This window comes from Oncorhynchus masou, unplaced genomic scaffold (genome assembly GCF_036934945.1).
Source record: "Oncorhynchus masou masou isolate Uvic2021 unplaced genomic scaffold, UVic_Omas_1.1 unplaced_scaffold_2560, whole genome shotgun sequence".
In the NCBI taxonomy this organism is placed as follows: domain Eukaryota; kingdom Metazoa; phylum Chordata; class Actinopteri; order Salmoniformes; family Salmonidae; genus Oncorhynchus; species Oncorhynchus masou.
Genome location: NW_027009005.1, coordinates 6,600 through 24,541, shown reverse-complemented (window position 1 = coordinate 24,541; position 17,942 = coordinate 6,600). Strand labels below are relative to the sequence as shown.

Below are 17,942 nucleotides of genomic sequence, written 5' to 3'. Positions count from 1 at the left end.
AAACTAATATGGTCGTTGGTCACATAGCAACAGCATAAGCCCTCAGTCTACTGGGTCTGCCATCTTATTCTTTCCTCTCTCTATCTCATCATAATAGTACAGACATGGAACACTTCTGTATGGGTTCATATCAGTAGAAGTCAATCTGAATGTGGTTTACAGAATACTGTCAGCAACTATGGAGATTTTGTTAGAAAGTGTTACATAATAAGAAATGTATAGAAACATTCAAGCATTGTTTCAACTCAGAAATACAGAAAGTAAAATGAATATGTACTTAAATCAAGTTATATTTCAAAGCAATTCAATGATGTGGGGAATCATCACTTTTATTTGATATATGAGAATAATTACAAAACGCATACCTTCTCCATTTTAAGTTCCATAGCGGAACACTCATCTGACTTTTTTATTTTACCTTTATTTAACCAGGCAAGTTAGTTAAGAACAAATTCTTATTTTCAATGACGGCCTGGGAACAGTGGGTTAACTGCCTGTTCAGGGGCAGAACGACAGATTTGTACCTTGTCAGCTCGGGGGATTGAACGCTCTAACCACTAGGCTACCCTGCCGCCACTACTATAAAAACTACTGAAACCATTTTACAAAATACTTACATGTTGGAAATGCATATCTGCTGTAAAACTTGTAAAAATTTATTTACAAAATACTTAGACAGTATTTGAAAATGAATATAAGTCAAAAGTTTGTGGAGTTTAAAGGTAGATTCAGCGATTTGACATAGATGTAGAAAGTAAACTGCATAGTGGTTCAATTTCCACAACAACTAAGAATGTTGAAGCATGAGGCTCAACTTCTCCTCTGTTTTGGTCCGGTGACTACCAGACTGTGAACACCGTGAAGTGAACCCGTGCATATGTGCAGCTACTGTGTGAGACTGAAGTCCTGCATCTCGCTCATCTCAATATCTGCAGTGATACTTTTGGCAACGTAATTTCGCTGAGTCTACCTTTAATATAAAAATAAGTGTTAAAGATGCATTATGTAAATATACATTTTTAATAACAAACTATAGCTACGTGTTCCATCCTAACTGTTATAGTAGGTTGACCAACCAAGTATAAACACATCTTTAGTATTTAAAATTAGAATAAAAAACAGAAAAGATTCACGTACTGAATATACTGCATCCTCCTGCATGTAAAAAGCATGATGGTATTTAAAATACAACATATTGAAAAAAATACAACAAATTTGACTTTTAATTTAAAAAAAATGCACTACACTCTTGTTTAATTAGCAAACTGAAAGAAAGACAGATAAGTGTAATATAAAAAAATCCACATCAATCAACAATAACAAAGGGAAGATTACAAGCCACCAAAAGCTGAAATCGTCAACTTACAAACTCATAAAATTCAGCATTTGTGAAATTCCATTCAGTTATATTAAACTCAGTAAACACAATCATATATCAATGGTAAAAACAACAAAAAACGTAACAAACTGTAATGATCACACTGATGATTCGTTCTGTTCGATGACATCATCACATGGTATATGGTCTTGAGGAGATTTGACTGTTGAACACAAACCTACAGAAATATAATGGATGAAAGCAGCATTAGAGTTAAACTGATCCAACTGCTCTTTCAACTGTACACAGCTATAAAATGTAACCTATCAGAGAGCATGACATAAAGAAGGAGATTATCCAGCTGGATGAACTGGTTGTAAATACACTGAAATAAAGTTCTCACCTCGAGCCCTGCAGCATTTCACCGTCAGCACGATGGACACCAGTAGAAAAGGAGACACCACCAGTAGACCACACAGCAGCCTGGTCGAAGAGATGGAGACAACAGAACCTGGAGGGACTAGAAAAACACCTGTTTACCATCAAGACACATGAACACACACACACACACACACACACACACACACACACACTGCTCTTCTCACCTCTCACTGTCACCCAGCTCTCTGGTGATTCTCCTTCATCAGATGTACACTTATAGAATCCTTCATCTGACTTGGATACTGTAGGGATGGTCATCTCTCCTGTGGTCTCATTCTTGATGAGTGTTCCATCTTTGTAGAAATCAGTCTTGAGTTTAGGATTTGTTCCCTGATGTCTAAATGTACAGGTCAGAGTCAGAGTGTCTCCTTCAGTCACAGGATGGACAGGACTCTCCAGGATCACATCACCATCTGTGTAACATAATATATCAATAATACTGTACATCTGGAGTCATCACTCACAATACATCAACATCTTATGAGCTTGTACATTATTACATTGACATTTTAGTCACTGAGCAGATGCTCTTGTCCAGAGTGACTTACAGTTAGTTAGATAGCTAGGTGGGACAACCACATATCTCAGTCTTAGAAAGTACATTTTTCTTCAATAAAGTAACAACCAGAAAGGCAGTGCTAGCAAGGGGGGAAATTCAAGAGTTCTGTGTTTTTAGGGTGGGTGGATATTTTATGAGACGCAAACATTCAGTTACAGAACTGAAAATCATATCATACATACATGTAAAAAAAACACTGTGAATGTTGTACAACAGATGCTCATCACTGTGACGTTGACAGCATTACTGTACTCTCCTGACTCACAAAATAGCATTCATTTATCATAAAACTGTTTTCGACTCACCAGTAACGTTTATCTGGACTGGGTCACTGTACAGGGTGTAGTAGACTGGGTCTCCTCTCCCAGCTCTGCACCAGTACTGTCCTCCATCAGAGACACTGACCCTGCTGAGTGTGTAGGAGTATCCAGAGGTTGTGGTTACTGGTGTAGAGTCTGGTCTGTGTCTGTACCAGTAAAACTTCCATCCAGGAGACTCTACAGTACAGCTCAGTGTCACACTGTCTCCTGTGAATATACTCTCTTTGTCTGAAGTCAGTGTTGTCGACGGCTGATAGTCTGTTGGTATGTCAATAGGTTTGAGTGATAAGATAACAACAACGAGAACAACAACAACAACAACAACTAAAAGACTCACTATTCACAGTAACAGAGACATCATCACTGATGGATGAAGATGTGGGTCTGGATCTTCTCTCTCCCTGACACCAGTAGAGACCCTGGTCAGACTCAGCAGCTCTACTGATGGTGAGGGTGTCTCCTGTTATAGTGTGTCTGACAGACTGGGACACTACATTATCATTCTTGTCTTTGTACCACTTATAACTCTAGATACTGTCAGACCCTACTGAACACAGAGTAACTGTCTCTTCGGGGAACACAAGGTTTGGATCTACAGTTCAGTTGAGCATAGTGCAAGTAGTTAGAGCATTGGACAAGTAACCGACATGTTGCAAGATCGAATCCCCGAGCTGACAAGGTAAAATTATGTCATTCTGCCCCTGAACAAGGCAGTAAACCCACGGTTCCTAAGCCATCATTGAAAATATTTTTTTTTTCTTAACTGACTTTTCTAGTTAAATAAAGGGAAAATAAACATATGAAAATAGATTAGGGTACAGTTCAGTAGAGTACAGTACAATAGAGTAGGGTACAGTTCAGTAGAGTACAGTACAGTAGAGTAGAGTACAGTTCAGTAGAGTACAGTACAATAGAGTAGGGTACAGTTCAGTAGAGTACAGTACAGTAGAGTAGAGTACAGTTCAGTAGAGTACAGTAGAGTAGGGTACAGTTCAGTAGAGTACAGTACAATAGAGTAGGGTACAGTTCAGTAGAGTACAGTACAGTAGAGTAGAGTACAGTTCAGTAGAGTACAGTACAGTAGAGTAGGGTACAGTTCAGTAGAGTACAGTACACTAGAGTAGGGTACTGTTCAGTAGAGTACAGTACAATAGAGTAGGGTGCAGTTCAGTAGAGTACAGTACAATAGAGTAGGTTAGAGTTCAGTAGAGCACAGTATTGTAGAGTAGGGGACAGTTCAGTAGAGTGCACTACAATAGAGTTGTGTACAGTTCAGTAGAGTAGGGTACAGTATAGTAGAGCACAGTACAATAGAGTAGGGTACAGTTCAGTAGAGTACAGTACAGTAGAGTAGAGTACAGTTCAGTAGAGTACAGTAGAGTAGGGTACAGTTTAGTAGAGCACAGTACAATAGAGTAGGGTACAGTTCAGTAGAGTACAGTACAGTAGAGTAGAGTACAGTTCAGTAGAGTACAGTACAGTAGAGTAGGGTACAGTTCAGTAGAGTACAGTACACTAGAGTAGGGTACAGTTCAGTAGAGTACAGTACAATAGAGTAGGGTGCAGTTCAGTAGAGTACAGCACAGTAGAGTAGAGTACAGTTCAGTAGAGTACAGTAGAGTAGGGTACAGTTCAGTAGAGTACAGTACAATAGAGTAGGGTACAGTTCAGTAGAGTACAGTACAGTAGAGTAGAGTACAGTTCAGTAGAGTACAGTAGAGTAGGGTACAGTTCAGTAGAGTACAGTACAATAGAGTAGGGTACAGTTCAGTAGAGTACAGTACAGTAGAGTAGAGTACAGTTCTGTAGAGTACAGTACAGTAGAGTAGGGTACAGTTCAGTAGAGTACAGTACACTAGAGTAGGGTACAGTTCAGTAGAGTACAGTACAATAGAGTAGGGTGCAGTTCAGTAGAGTACAGTACAATAGAGTAGGGTACAGTTCAGTAGAGTACAGTACAGTAGGGTTGGGTACAGTTCAGTAGAGCACAGTACAGTACAGTAGGGTACAATTCAGTAGAGCACAGTAGAGTAGGGTAGGGTACAGTTCAGTAGAGCACAGTACAGTACAGTACAGTAGGGTAGGGTACAGTTCAGTAGAGCACAGTACAGTAGAGTAGGGGAGGGTACAGTTCAGTAGAGCACAGTCAGTACAGTAGCGACAGTTCAGTAGAGTACAGTAGAGTAGGGTAGGGTACAGTTCAGTAGAGCACAGTACAGTAGGGTAGGGTAGAGTTCAGTAGAGCACAGTACAATAGAGTAGGGTACAGTTCAGTAGAGTACAGTACAGTAGAGTAGAGTACAGTTCAGTAGAGTACAGTACAGTAGAGTAGGGTACAGTTCAGTAGAGTACAGTACACTAGAGTAGGGTACAGTTCAGTAGAGTACAGTACAATAGAGTAGGGTGCAGTTCAGTAGAGTACAGCACAGTAGAGTAGAGTACAGTTCAGTAGAGTACAGTAGAGTAGGGTACAGTTCAGTAGAGTACAGTACAATAGAGTAGGGTACAGTTCAGTAGAGTACAGCACAGCAGAGTGAGTACAGTTCAGTAGAGTACAGTAGAGTAGGGTACAGTTCAGTAGAGTACAGTACAATAGAGTAGGGTACATTTCAGTAGAGTACAGTACAGTAGAGTAGAGTACAGTTCAGTAGAGTACAGTACAGTAGAGTAGGGTACAGTTCAGTAGAGTACAGTACACTAGAGTAGGGTACAGTTCAGTAGAGTACAGTACAATAGAGTAGGGTACAGTTCAGTAGAGTACAGTACAGTAGGGTTGGGTACAGTTCAGTAGAGCACAGTACAGTACAGTAGGGTACAATTCAGTAGAGCACAGTAGAGTAGGGTAGGGTACAGTTCAGTAGAGCACAGTACAGTACAGTACAGTACAGTAGGGTAGGGTACAGTTCAGTAGAGCACAGTACAGTAGAGTAGGGGAGGGTACAGTTCAGTAGAGCACAGTCAGTACAGTAGCGACAGTTCAGTAGAGTACAGTAGAGTAGGGTAGGGTACAGTTCAGTAGAGCACAGTACAGTAGGGTAGGGTAGAGTTCAGTAGAGCACAGTACAATAGAGTAGGGTACAGTTCAGTAGAGCACAGTACAATAGAGTAGGGTAGAGTTCAGTAGAGCACAGTATTGTAGAGTAGGGGACAGTTCAGTAGAGTACTGTATTGTAGAGTAGGGTGCAGTTCAGTAGAGTACAGTACAATAGAGTAGGGTACAGTTCAGTAGAGTACAGTACAGTAGAGTAGGGTGCAGTTCAGTAGAGTACAGTACAATAGAGTAGGGTACAGTTCAGTAGAGTACAGTACAGTAGGGTTGGGTACAGTTCAGTAGAGCACAGTACAGTACAGTAGGGTACAATTCAGTAGAGCACAGTAGAGTAGGGTAGGGTACAGTTCAGTAGAGCACAGTACAGTACAGTACAGTAGGGTAGGGTACAGTTCAGTAGAGCACAGTACAGTAGAGTAGGGGAGGGTACAGTTCAGTAGAGCACAGTCAGTACAGTAGCGACAGTTCAGTAGAGTACAGTAGAGTAGGGTAGGGTACAGTTCAGTAGAGCACAGTACAGTAGGGTAGGGTAGAGTTCAGTAGAGCACAGTACAATAGAGTAGGGTACAGTTCAGTAGAGCACAGTACAATAGAGTAGGGTAGAGTTCAGTAGAGCACAGTATTGTAGAGTAGGGGACAGTTCAGTAGAGTACTGTATTGTAGAGTAGGGTACAGTACAGTACAATAGAGAAGAGTACAGTTCAGTGGAGCACAGTACAATAGAGTAGGGAACAGTTCAGTAGAGCACAGTACAATAGAGGTGGGCACAGTACAGTAGAGCAGAGTACAATAGAGTAGGGTACAGTTCAGTAAAGTACAGTACAATAGAGTATGGTACAGTTCAGTAGAGTACAGTACAATAGAGGTGGGTACAGTTCAGTAGAGCAGAGTATAATAGAGTAGGGTACAGTTCAGTAGAGCACAGTAGAGTAGGGTGCAGTACAGAAGAGTAGAGTACAATATAGCAGGGTATAGTTCAATAGAGCACAGTAGAGTACAGTAAAATTGAGTAGGGTATAGTTCAGTAGAGCACAGTACAATAGAGTAGGGTACAGTGCACTAGAGCACAGTGCAATACATTCAACTCAACTACAGTAGAGTACTGTATCATACTCCACTGAACTGTTCACAAAAGTACAGTAGAATATGGTACAGTTCAGTAGAGTACAATACAGTAGAGTAGGGTACACTACAGTACAGTAAAGAAGAGTACAGTAGAGTAGGGTACAGTACAGTTGAGTACAGTGCAATAGAGTAGGGTATAGTTCAGTAAAGCACAGTGCGATACATTCAACTAGAGGACAGTAGAGCAGGATACAGTTCAGTAGAGCACAGTTCTGTAGAGTAGGGCACAGTTCAGAAGAACACAGTACACCACATTCAACTAGAGTACAGTAGAGTACAGATCAGTAGAAAACAGTTCAGTAGGGTACACTAGAGTAGGGTACAGTACAGTAGAGCACAGTTCTATAGAGTAGGGCACAGTTCAGAAGAGTAGGGTACAGTACAGTAAGGTATAGTACAATAGAGTAGTGTACAGTTCAGTAGAGTAGGGTACAGTACAGTAGGGTATAGTACGATAGAGTAGGGTACAGTTCAGTAGAGCACAGTACAATAGAGTACGGTACAGTTCAGTATGGTACAGTTCAGTAGAGCACAGTACAATAGAGTATGGTACAGTTCAGTAGAGCACAGTACAATAGAGTATGGTACAGTTCAGTAGAGCGCAGTACAATAGAGTAGGGTACAGCACAGTACAATAGAGAACGGTACAGTATGGTACAGTTCAGTAGAGCAAAGTACAATAGAGTAGGGTACAGTTCAGCATGGGGCAGTTCAGTAGAGTAGGGTACAGATCAGTAGAATGCACTACAATAGAGTAGTGTACAGTTCAGTAGAGTAGGGTACAGATCAGTAGAATGCACTATAATAGAGTAGTGTACAGTTCAGTAGAGTAGGGTACAGTACAATAGAGTAGTGAACAATTCAGTAGAGCACAGTACAATGAGTATGGTACAGTTCAGTAGAGCACAGTACAATAGAGTAGGGTACAGTTCAGTAGAGCACAGTACAATGAGTAGGGTACAGTTCAGTAGAGCACAGTACAATAGAGTAGGGTACAGTTCAGTAGAGCACAGTACAATAGAGTAGGGTACAGTTCAGTATGGGGCAGTTCAGTAGAGCACAGTACAATAGAGTAGGGTACAGCACAGTACAATAGAGTAGGGTAAAGTTCAGTGGAGCACAGTAGAGTAGTATATATTAGTAGTGTTTTGGTCAAATTTATGTCAATGTTTGTGGTCTTGGAGGATTGGAACCCCCCTGTTGTCTATTCATCTCAAAACTCAACTCTTTTTCCTGAAGTGTCCACTACCCACATGGTGGTCAGAGTACAGTACAATAGAGTATGGTACAGTTCAGTAGAGCACAGTACAGTAGGGTACAGTTCAGTACAGTAGGGTACAGTAGAGTAGGGTACAGTTCAGTATGGTACAGTTCTGTAGAGCACAGTACAATAGAGTGGGGTACAGTTCAGTAGAGTAGGGTACAGTTCAGTAGAGTAGGGAACAGTAGAGTAGGTTAAGGTAGAGTAGGGTACAGTTCAGTAGAGTAGGGTACAGTTCAGTAGAGCACACTACAATAGAGCAGGGTACAGTAGAGTAGTATATAGTATCAGTAGTGTTTTGGTCAAATGTTTGTCAATGTTTGGCGTCTTGGAGGGTTGGAACCCCCCTGTTGTCTATTAATCTCAAAACTCTACTCTTCTTCCTGAAGTTGGTACAGTGTTGCTGACTTCCTGAAGGACCAACACTGTCCCAACACTGTACCAACACTGTACCAACACTGTACCAACACTGTCCCAACACTGTACCAACACTGTCCCAACACTGTCCCAACACTGTACCAACACTGTACCAACACTGTCCCAACACTGTACCAACACTGTACCAACACTGTCCCAACACTGTACCAACACTGTCCCAACACTGTACCAACACTGTCCCAACACTGTCCCAACACTGTCCCAACACTGTCCCAACACTGTCCCAACACTGTACCAAAACTGTCACAACACTGTCACAACACTGTCCCAACACTGTACCAACACTGTCCCAACACTGTACCAAAACTGTACCAACACTGTCCCAACACTGTACCAAAACTGTCACAACACTGTCCCAACACTGTACCAACACTGTCCCAACACTGTCCCAACACTGTCCCAACACTGTCCCAACACTGTACCAAAACTGTCCCAACACTGTCACAACACTGTCCCAACACTGTACCAACACTGTCCCAACACTGTACCAAAACTGTCACAACACTGTCCCAACACTGTACCAACACTGTACCAACACTGTCCCAACACTGTACCAACACTGTCCCAACACTGTACCAACACTGTCCCAACACTGTACCAACACTGTCCCAACACTGTACCAACACTGTACCAACACTGTCCCAACACTGTACCAACACTGTCCCAACACTGTCCCAACACTGTCCCAACACTGTACCAACACTGTCCCAACACTGTACCAACACTGTCCCAACACTGTCACAACACTGTCCCAACACTGTCCCAACACTGTCCCAACACTGTCCCAAAACTGTCCCAACACTGTCACAACACTGTCCCAACACTGTACCAAAACTGTCACAACACTGTCCCAACACTGTACCAACACTGTCCCAACACTGTACCAAAACTGTCCCAACACTGTCCCAACACTGTACCAACACTGTCCCAACACTGTCCCAACACTGTACCAACACTGTCCCAACACTGTCCCAACACTGTACCAAAACTGTCCCAACACTGTCACAACACTGTCCCAACACTGTACCAACACTGTCCCAACACTGTACCAAAACTGTCACAACACTGTCCCAACACTGTACCAACACTGTCCCAACACTGTACCAAAACTGTCACAACACTGTCCCAACACTGTACCAACACTGTCCCAACACTGTACCAAAACTGTCACAACACTGTCACAACACTGTCACAACACTGTCCCAACACTTTAACTGAGAATTCTAACACAATATAAATAGTGTCCATCTTTATGACAAAAATACAAAGTATCTCACCTTTTATAGTGAGAGTGAGAGGATCACTTGGTTGTGAAGATGTGGGTCTAGACACTCTGTTCCCTTCACACCAGTAGAGACCCTGGTCAGACTCAGCAGCTCTCCTGATAGTGAGGGTGTCTCCTGTTATAGTGTGTCTGACAGACTGGGACACGACATTATAATTCCAGTCTTTGTACCACTGATAGTTCCATCTACTGTCAGACCCAACTGAACACTTCATAGTAACTGTCTCTCCAGTGTATGCTGGGTTTGGCATCACAGTCAGAGTAGTTTTGGGAAGAGCTGTGAAAATAATGCACAAAACATCTGGATACCTGCCTGGTAATTCAGCTGATGCTGTAACATTGTGATAAAAGAATATTTTACATATGTTGACTCAATTCAGTTAGAACGTACATAGATGTATATAAAGACAAATGCAGTCAGAGCAACAATCTTTCCAAAGTAGGATCTGACTTCAGTAAGTAGTACAGTAACTATTATTTTAGATATATAAACTATATATGCAAAAGTATGTGGACACCCTTTCAAATTAGTGGATTCGGCTTTTTCAACTGCACACATTGCTGACATGTGTATAAAATCAAGCACACAGCCATGCACTCTCCATAGACAGACATTGGCAGTAGAATGGCCTTTCTGAAGAGCTCAATGACTTTCAATGTGACACCGTCATTGGATGCCACCTGTCAAACAAGTCAGTTTGTCAAATTTCTACCATGCCAGAGCTAACTGTAGTCAACTGTAAGTGTTGTCATTGTGAAGTGGAAACGTCTAGGAGCAACAACGGCTGCAATATGGTAGGCCACACAAGCGAACAGAACGGGACCGCCGAGTGCTGAAGTGCGGAGCGTGTAAACATTGTCTGTCCTCGGTTGAAACACTAACTACTGCGTTCCAAACTGCCTCTAGAAGCAAACTCAGCTCAATAAATGTTAGTCGGGAGCTTCATGATATGGGTTTCCATGGTAGAGAAGCTGCACACAAGCATAAGATAACCAATACAATAGAGTAGGGTACGGTTCAGTAGATGAGGGTACAGTTCAGTTGAGCACAGTACAATAAGACTAGGGTACAGTTCAGTAGAGTACAGTAGAGTAGGGTAGGGTACAGTTCAGTACAGCACAGTACAGCAGGGTAGGGTACAGAGCAGTAGAGCACAGTACAGTACAGCAGGGTAGGGTAGAGTTCAGTAGAGTACAGTACAATAGAGTAGGGTACAGTTCAGTACAGCACAATAGAGTAGGGTACTGTTCAGTAGAGTACAGTACAGTAGAGTAGAGGAGGGTAGGGTACAGTTCAGTAGAGCACAGTACAGTACAGTAGGGTACAGTTCAGTAGAGTACAGTAGAGTAGGGTAGGGTACAGTTCAGTAGAGCACAGTACAGTACAGTAGGGTAGGGTACAGTTCAGTAAAGCACAGTGCAGTACAGTAGGGTACAGTACAGTAGAGCACAGTACAGTAGAATAGTGTAGGGTACAGTTCAGTAGAGCACAGTAGAGTAGTGTACAGTTCAGTAGAGCACAGTACAGTACAGTAGGGCACAGTACAGTAGGGTACAGTTCAGTAGATCACAGTACAATAGAGTAGGGTACAGTTTAGTAGAGCACAGTACAGTAGAGTACAGTTCAGTAGAGTACAGTAAAAGAGAGTAGCGTACAGTTGAGTAGAGCACAATGAAAAAAGGAGTAGGGTACAGTAGAGAAGAGCACAATACAGTACAGTAGGTTAGGGTACAGTTCAGTAGAGTACAGTACAGTAGAGTAGGGTACAGTTCAGTAGAGCACAGTACAGTAGAGTAGGGTACAGTTCAGTAGAGCACAGTACAGTAGGGTAGGGTACAGTACAGAAGAGCACAGTACAGTACAGTAGGGTAGGGTACAGTTCAGTAGAGTACAGTAGAGTAGGGTACAGTTCAGTAGAGTACAGTAGAGTAGGGTATAGTTCAGTAGAGTACAGTAGAGTAGGGTACAGTTCAGTAGAGCACAGTACAGTATAGTAGGGTACAGTTCAGTAGAGCACAGTACAGTACAGTAGGGTACAGTTCAGTAGAGCACAGTAGAGTAGGGTACAGTTCAGTAGAGCACAGTATAATAGAGTAGGGTACAGTTCAGTAGAGCACAGTACAGTAGGGTACAGTTCAGTAGGGTACAGTAAAATAGAGTAGGTTACATTTGAGTCGAGCACAGTACAAAGGAGTATGGTATAGTACAGAAGAGTAGATTACAGCACAGTAGAACACAGCACAATAGAGTAGAGTAAAGTTTAGGAGAACACAGTACAATACATTCAAGTAGAGTACAGTAGAGTAGGGTACAGTTCAGTAGAGCACAGTACAGTAGAGTGGGGTACAGTACAGTTGAGCACAGTACAATAGAGTATGGTATAGTTCAGTAGAGTACAGTAGAGTACAGTTCAGTAGAGTACAATAGAGTAGGGTACAGTTCAGTAGAGCACAGTACAAGAGAGTGGGGTACAGTTCAGTAGAGTACGGAACAGTAGAGTAGTGTAAGGTAGAGTAGGGTACAGTTCAGTAGAGCACACTACAATAGAGCAGGGTACAGTAGAGTAGTATATAGTATTAGTAGTGTTTTGGTCAAATGTTTGTCAATGTTTGGGGTCTTGGAGGGTTGGAACCCCCCTGTTGTCTATTCATCTCAAAACTCTACTCTTCTTCCTGAAGTGTCCACTTCCCACATGGTGGTCCTCTGTAACTCAGTTGGTAGACTATGGCACATGCAACATTAACATGTAGATCTGCTGCCCGTGTTGTAACAGACACCATAATGGCACAGATACAAAGATGAAACCTCTATATAAATGTTTTCCTTTATGTTTAAACATGAAGTTCAGGAGTCAGTGTTTGGGACAGACTCCTCTCAATAGAAATACAGAATGTGTATAAACAATTACTCTGTAATAAACTAATTAACAATATGTTTGTTATTGATTTGGAGATTAGAGACATCACAGAACAATACTGTCCCAACACTACCAACACTGTACCAACACTGTCCCAACACTGTACCAAAACTGTCACAACACTGTCCCAACACTGTACCAACACTGTCCCAACACTGTACCAAAACTGTCACAACACTGTCCCAACACTGTACCAACACTGTCACAACACTGTCCCAACACTGTACCAACACTGTCCCAACACTGTACCAAAACTGTCCCAACACTGTACCAACACTGTCCCAACACTGTCCCAACACTGTCCCAACACTGTACCAACACTGTCCCAACACTGTACCAACACTGTACCAACACTGTACCAACACTGTCACAACACTGTACCAACACTGTACCAACACTGTACCAACACTTTACCAACACTGTCCCAACACTGTCCCAACACTGTACCAACACTGTCCCAACACTGTCCCAACACTGTACCAACACTGTACCAACACTGTACCAACACTGTCCCAACACTGTCCCAACACTGTACCAACACTGTCACAACACTGTCACAACACTGTCCCAACACTGTACCAACACTGTACCAACACTGTACCAACACTGTCCCAACACTTTAACTGAGAATTCTAACACAATATAAATAGTGTCCATCTTTATGACAAAAATACAAAGTATCTCACCTTTTATAGTGAGAGTGACAAGATCACTTGGTTGCGAAGAAGTGGGTCTAGACACTCTGTTCCCTTCACACCAGTAGAGACCCTGGTCAGACTCAGCAGCTCTACTGATGGTGAGGGTGTCTCCTGTTATAGTGTGTCTGACAGACTGGGATACGACATTATAATTCCAGTCTTTGTACCTCTGATAGTTCCATCTACTGTCAGACCCAACTGAACACTTCATAGTAACTGTCTCTCCAGTGTATGCAGGGTTTGGCTTCACAGTCAGAGTAGTTTTGGGAAGAGCTGTGAAAATAATGCACAAAACATCTGGATACCTGTCTGGTAATTCAGCAGATGCTGTAACATTGTGATAAAAGTATATTTTACATATGTTGACTCCATTTAGTTAGAATTTACATAGATGTATATAAAGACAAATGCAGTCAGAGCAACAATCTTTCCAAAGTAGGATCTGACTTCAGTAAGTAGTACAGTAACTATTATTTTAGATATATAAACTATATATGCAAAAGTATGTGGACACCCTTTCAAATTAGTGGATTCGGCTTTTTCAACCGCACACATTGCTGACATGTGTATAAAATCAAGCACACAGCCATGCACTCTCCATAGACAGACATTGGCAGTAGAATGGCCTTACTGAAGAGCTCAGTGACTTTCAATGTGACACCGTCATAGGATGCCACCTGTCAAACAAGTCAGTTTGTCAAATTTCTACCATGCCAGAGCTAACTGTAGTCAACTGTAAGTGTTGTCATTGTGAAGTGGAAACGTCAAGGAGCAACAACGGCTGCAATATGGTAGGCCACACAAGCGAACAGAACAGTATCCCCGAGTGCTGAAGTGCGGAGCAAGTAAACATTGTCTGTCCTTGGTTGAAACACTAACTACTGCGTTCCAAACTGCCTCCAGAAGCAAAGTCAGCTCAATAAATGTTAGTCGGGAGCTTCATGATATGGGTTTCCATGGAAGAGAAGCTGCACACAAGCATAAGATAAACAATACAATATAGAAGGGTACAGTTCAGTAGATGAGGGAACAGTTCAGTTGAGCACAGTAAAATAAGAGTAGGGAACAGTTCAGTACAGCACAGTACAGTAGGGTAGGGTACAGTTCAGTACAGCACAGTACAGTAGGGTACAGTCAGTAGACACAGTTCAGTAGGGCACAGTTCAGTACAGTACAACAGAGTAGGGCAACAGTCTCAGTAGAGTACAGTACAGTAGAGTAGGGTTGGGTACAGTTCAGTAGAGCACAGTACAGTACAGTAGAGTAGGGTAGGGTACAGTTCAGTAGAGCACAGTACAGTAGGGTGGGGTACAGTTCAGTAGAGCACAGTACAGTACAGTAGAGTAGGGTACAGTTCAGTTGAGTACAGTACAGTAGGGTACAGTTCAGTACAGCACAGTACAGTAGGGTACAGTTCAGTAGAGCACAGTACAGTAGGGTACAGTTCAGTAGAGCACAGTACAGTAGGGTACAGTTCAGTAGAGCACAGTACAGGGCAGGGAGCACAGTAGGGCACAGTTCAGTAGAGCACAGTACAGTACAGTAGGGTAGGGTACAGTTCAGTAGAGTAGGGTACAGTTCAGTTGAGTACAGTACAGTAGGGTACAGTTCAGTACAGTACAATAGAGTAGGGTACAGTTGAGTAGAGCACAATACAATAGAGTAGGGTACAGTTCAGTAGAGCACAGTACAATAGAGTAGGGTACAGTTCAGTAGAGCACAGTACAGTACAGTAGGGTAGGGTACAGTTCAGTAGAACACAGTACAGTAGGGTACAGTTCAGTACAGTAGGGTACAGTTCAGTTCAGTATGGTACAGTTCAGTAGAGCACAGTTAATTGAGTAGGGTACAGTTCAGTATGGTACAGTTCAGTAGAGCACAGTACAATAGAGTAGGGAACAGTTCAGTAGAGCACAGTACAGTACAGTAGGGTACAGTTCAGTAGAGCACAGTACAGTAGGGTAGGGTACAGTTCATTAGAGCACAGTACAGTACAGTAGGGTAGGGTACAGTTCAGTAGAGTAGGGTACAGTTCAGTTGAGTACAGTACAGTAGGGTCCAGTTCAGTACAGTACAATAGAGTAGGGTACAGTTGAGTAGAGCACAATACAATAGAGTAGGGTACAGTTCAGTAGAGCACAGTACAATAGAGTAGGGTACAGTTCAGTAGAGCACAGTACAGTACAGTAGGGTAGGGTACAGTTCAGTAGAACACAGTACAGTAGGGTACAGTTCAGTACAGTAGGGTACAGTAGAGTAGGGTACAGTTCAGTATGGTACAGTTCAGTAGAGCACAGTACAATTGAGTAGGGTACAGTTCAGTATGGTACAGTTCAGTAGAGCACAGTACAATAGAGTAGGGAACAGTTCAGTAGAGCACAGTACAGTACAGTAGGGTACAGTTCAGTAGAGCAGAGTACAGTAGGGTAGGGTACAGTTCAGTAGAGCACAGTACAGTACAGTAGGGTAGGGTACAGTTCAGTAGAGTAGGGTACAGTTCAGTTGAGTACAGTACAGTAGGGTCCAGTTCAGTACAGTACAATAGAGTAGGGTACAGTTGAGTAGAGCACAATACAATAGAGTAGGGTACAGTTCAGTAGAGCACAGTACAATAGAGTAGGGTACAGTTCAGTAGAGCACAGTACAGTACAGTAGGGTAGGGTACAGTTCAGTAGAACACAGTACAGTAGGGTACAGTTCAGTACAGTAGGGTACAGTAGAGTAGGGTACAGTTCAGTATGGTACAGTTCAGTAGAGCACAGTACAATTGAGTAGGGTACAGTTCAGTATGGTACAGTTCAGTAGAGCACAGTACAATAGAGTAGGGAACAGTTCAGTAGAGCACAATACAATAGAGTAGGGTACAGTTCAGTAGAGTACAGTACAATATAGTAGGGTACAGTTCAGTAGAGCACAGTACAGTAGGGTAGTGTACAGTTCAGTAGAACACAGTACAGTAGGGTACAGTTCAGTACAGTAGGGTACAGTAGAGTAGGGTACAGTTCAGTATGGTACAGTTCAGTTGAGCACAGTACAATAGAGAAGGGTACAGCACAGTACAATTGAGTAGGGTACAGTTCAGTAAAGTAGGGTACAGTACACTAGGGTACAGTTCAGTAGAGCACAGTACAATAGAGTACGGTACAGTTCAGTATGGTACAGTTCAGTAGAATACAGTACAATAGAGTATGGTACAGTTCAGTAGAGCACAGTACAATAGAGTAGGGTACAGCACAGTACAATAGAGTATGGTACAGTAGGGTACAGTTCAGTATAGCACAGTACAGTAGGGTAGGGTACAGTTCAGTAGAACACAGTACAGTAGGGTACAGTTCAGTACAGTAGGGTACAGTAGAGTAGGGTACAGTTCAGTATGGTACAGTTCAGTTGAGCACAGTACAATAGAGAAGGGTACAGCACAGTACAATTGAGTAGGGCACAGTACAAGTAGGGTACAGTACACTAGGTACAGTTCAGTAGAGCACAGTACAATAGAGCAGGGTACAGTTCAGTATGGTACAGTGCAGTAGAGTTTGGTACATGTACAGTCAATGTTTGAGTATTGGTACAGTTCAGTTCAGTATAGCACAGTACAATAGAGTAGGGCACAGCACAGCAATGAGTTGTCCAGTATGGTACAGTTCAGTAGAGCACAGTACAATAGAGTAGGAACAGCACAGTACAATAGTTACAGTACAGTATGGTACAGTTCAGTAGAGCACAGTACAGTAGGGTACAGTTCAGTAGAGCACAGTACAATAGAGTAGGGTACAGTTCAGTATGAGCAGTTCAGTAGAGCACAGCACAATAGAGTAGGGTACAGTTCAGTAGAGCACTGTAAAATAGAGTAGGGTACAGTTCAGTAGGGTACAGTTCAGTATGGTACAGTTCAGTAGAGCATAGTACAATAGAGTAGGGTACAGTTCAGTATTGTACAGTTCAGTAGAGCACAGTACAATAGAGTAGGGTGCAGTTGAGTTCAGTACAATGGTAGGGTACAGTTCAGTAGAGCACAGTACAGCACAGTAGGGTACAGTTCAGTAGAACACAGTACAGTAGGGTACAGTTCAGTACAGTAGGGTACAGTAGAGTAGGTACAGTTCAGTATGGCACAGTTCAGTTGAGCACAGTACAATAGAGTAGGGTACAGCACAGTACAATAGAGTAGGTACAGTACAATAGGGCACAGTAGGGTACAGTTCAGTAGAGCACAGTACAGTACAGTAGGGTACAGTACAATAGAGTACAGTAGAGTAAGGTAGAGTCTTGTACAGTACAATAGAGTAGGGTACAGTTCAGTACAGTAGGGTACATTAGAGTAGGGTACAGTTCAGTATGGTACAGTTCAGTAGAGCACAGTACAATAGAGTAGGGTACAGTTCAGTATGGTTCAGTTCAGTAGAGCACAGTACAATAGAGTAGGGTACAGTTCAGTAGAGCACACTACAATAGAGCAGGGTACAGTAGAGTAGTATATAGTATTAGTAGTGTTTTGGTCAAATGTATCTCAATGTTTGGGGTCTTGGAGGG

The 17,942-nt window shown here is 42.4% G+C and overlaps 1 protein-coding gene across 1 annotated transcript; it reads right to left on the bottom strand.

The window, feature by feature from the left end:
* Window positions 1–371: 371 nt before the first annotated feature.
* LOC135533652 (low affinity immunoglobulin gamma Fc region receptor II-c-like) lies at window positions 372–2,978 on the bottom strand (the record flags this gene model as incomplete). The annotated part of the gene is made up of 4 exons (XM_064960944.1): window positions 372–1,556; window positions 1,722–1,838; window positions 1,924–2,172; window positions 2,624–2,978. Coding segments are annotated over 4 exons (801 nt in total), but the record flags the coding sequence as incomplete, so codon positions are not given.
* Between the last annotated feature and the right edge of the window lie 14,964 nt (window positions 2,979–17,942).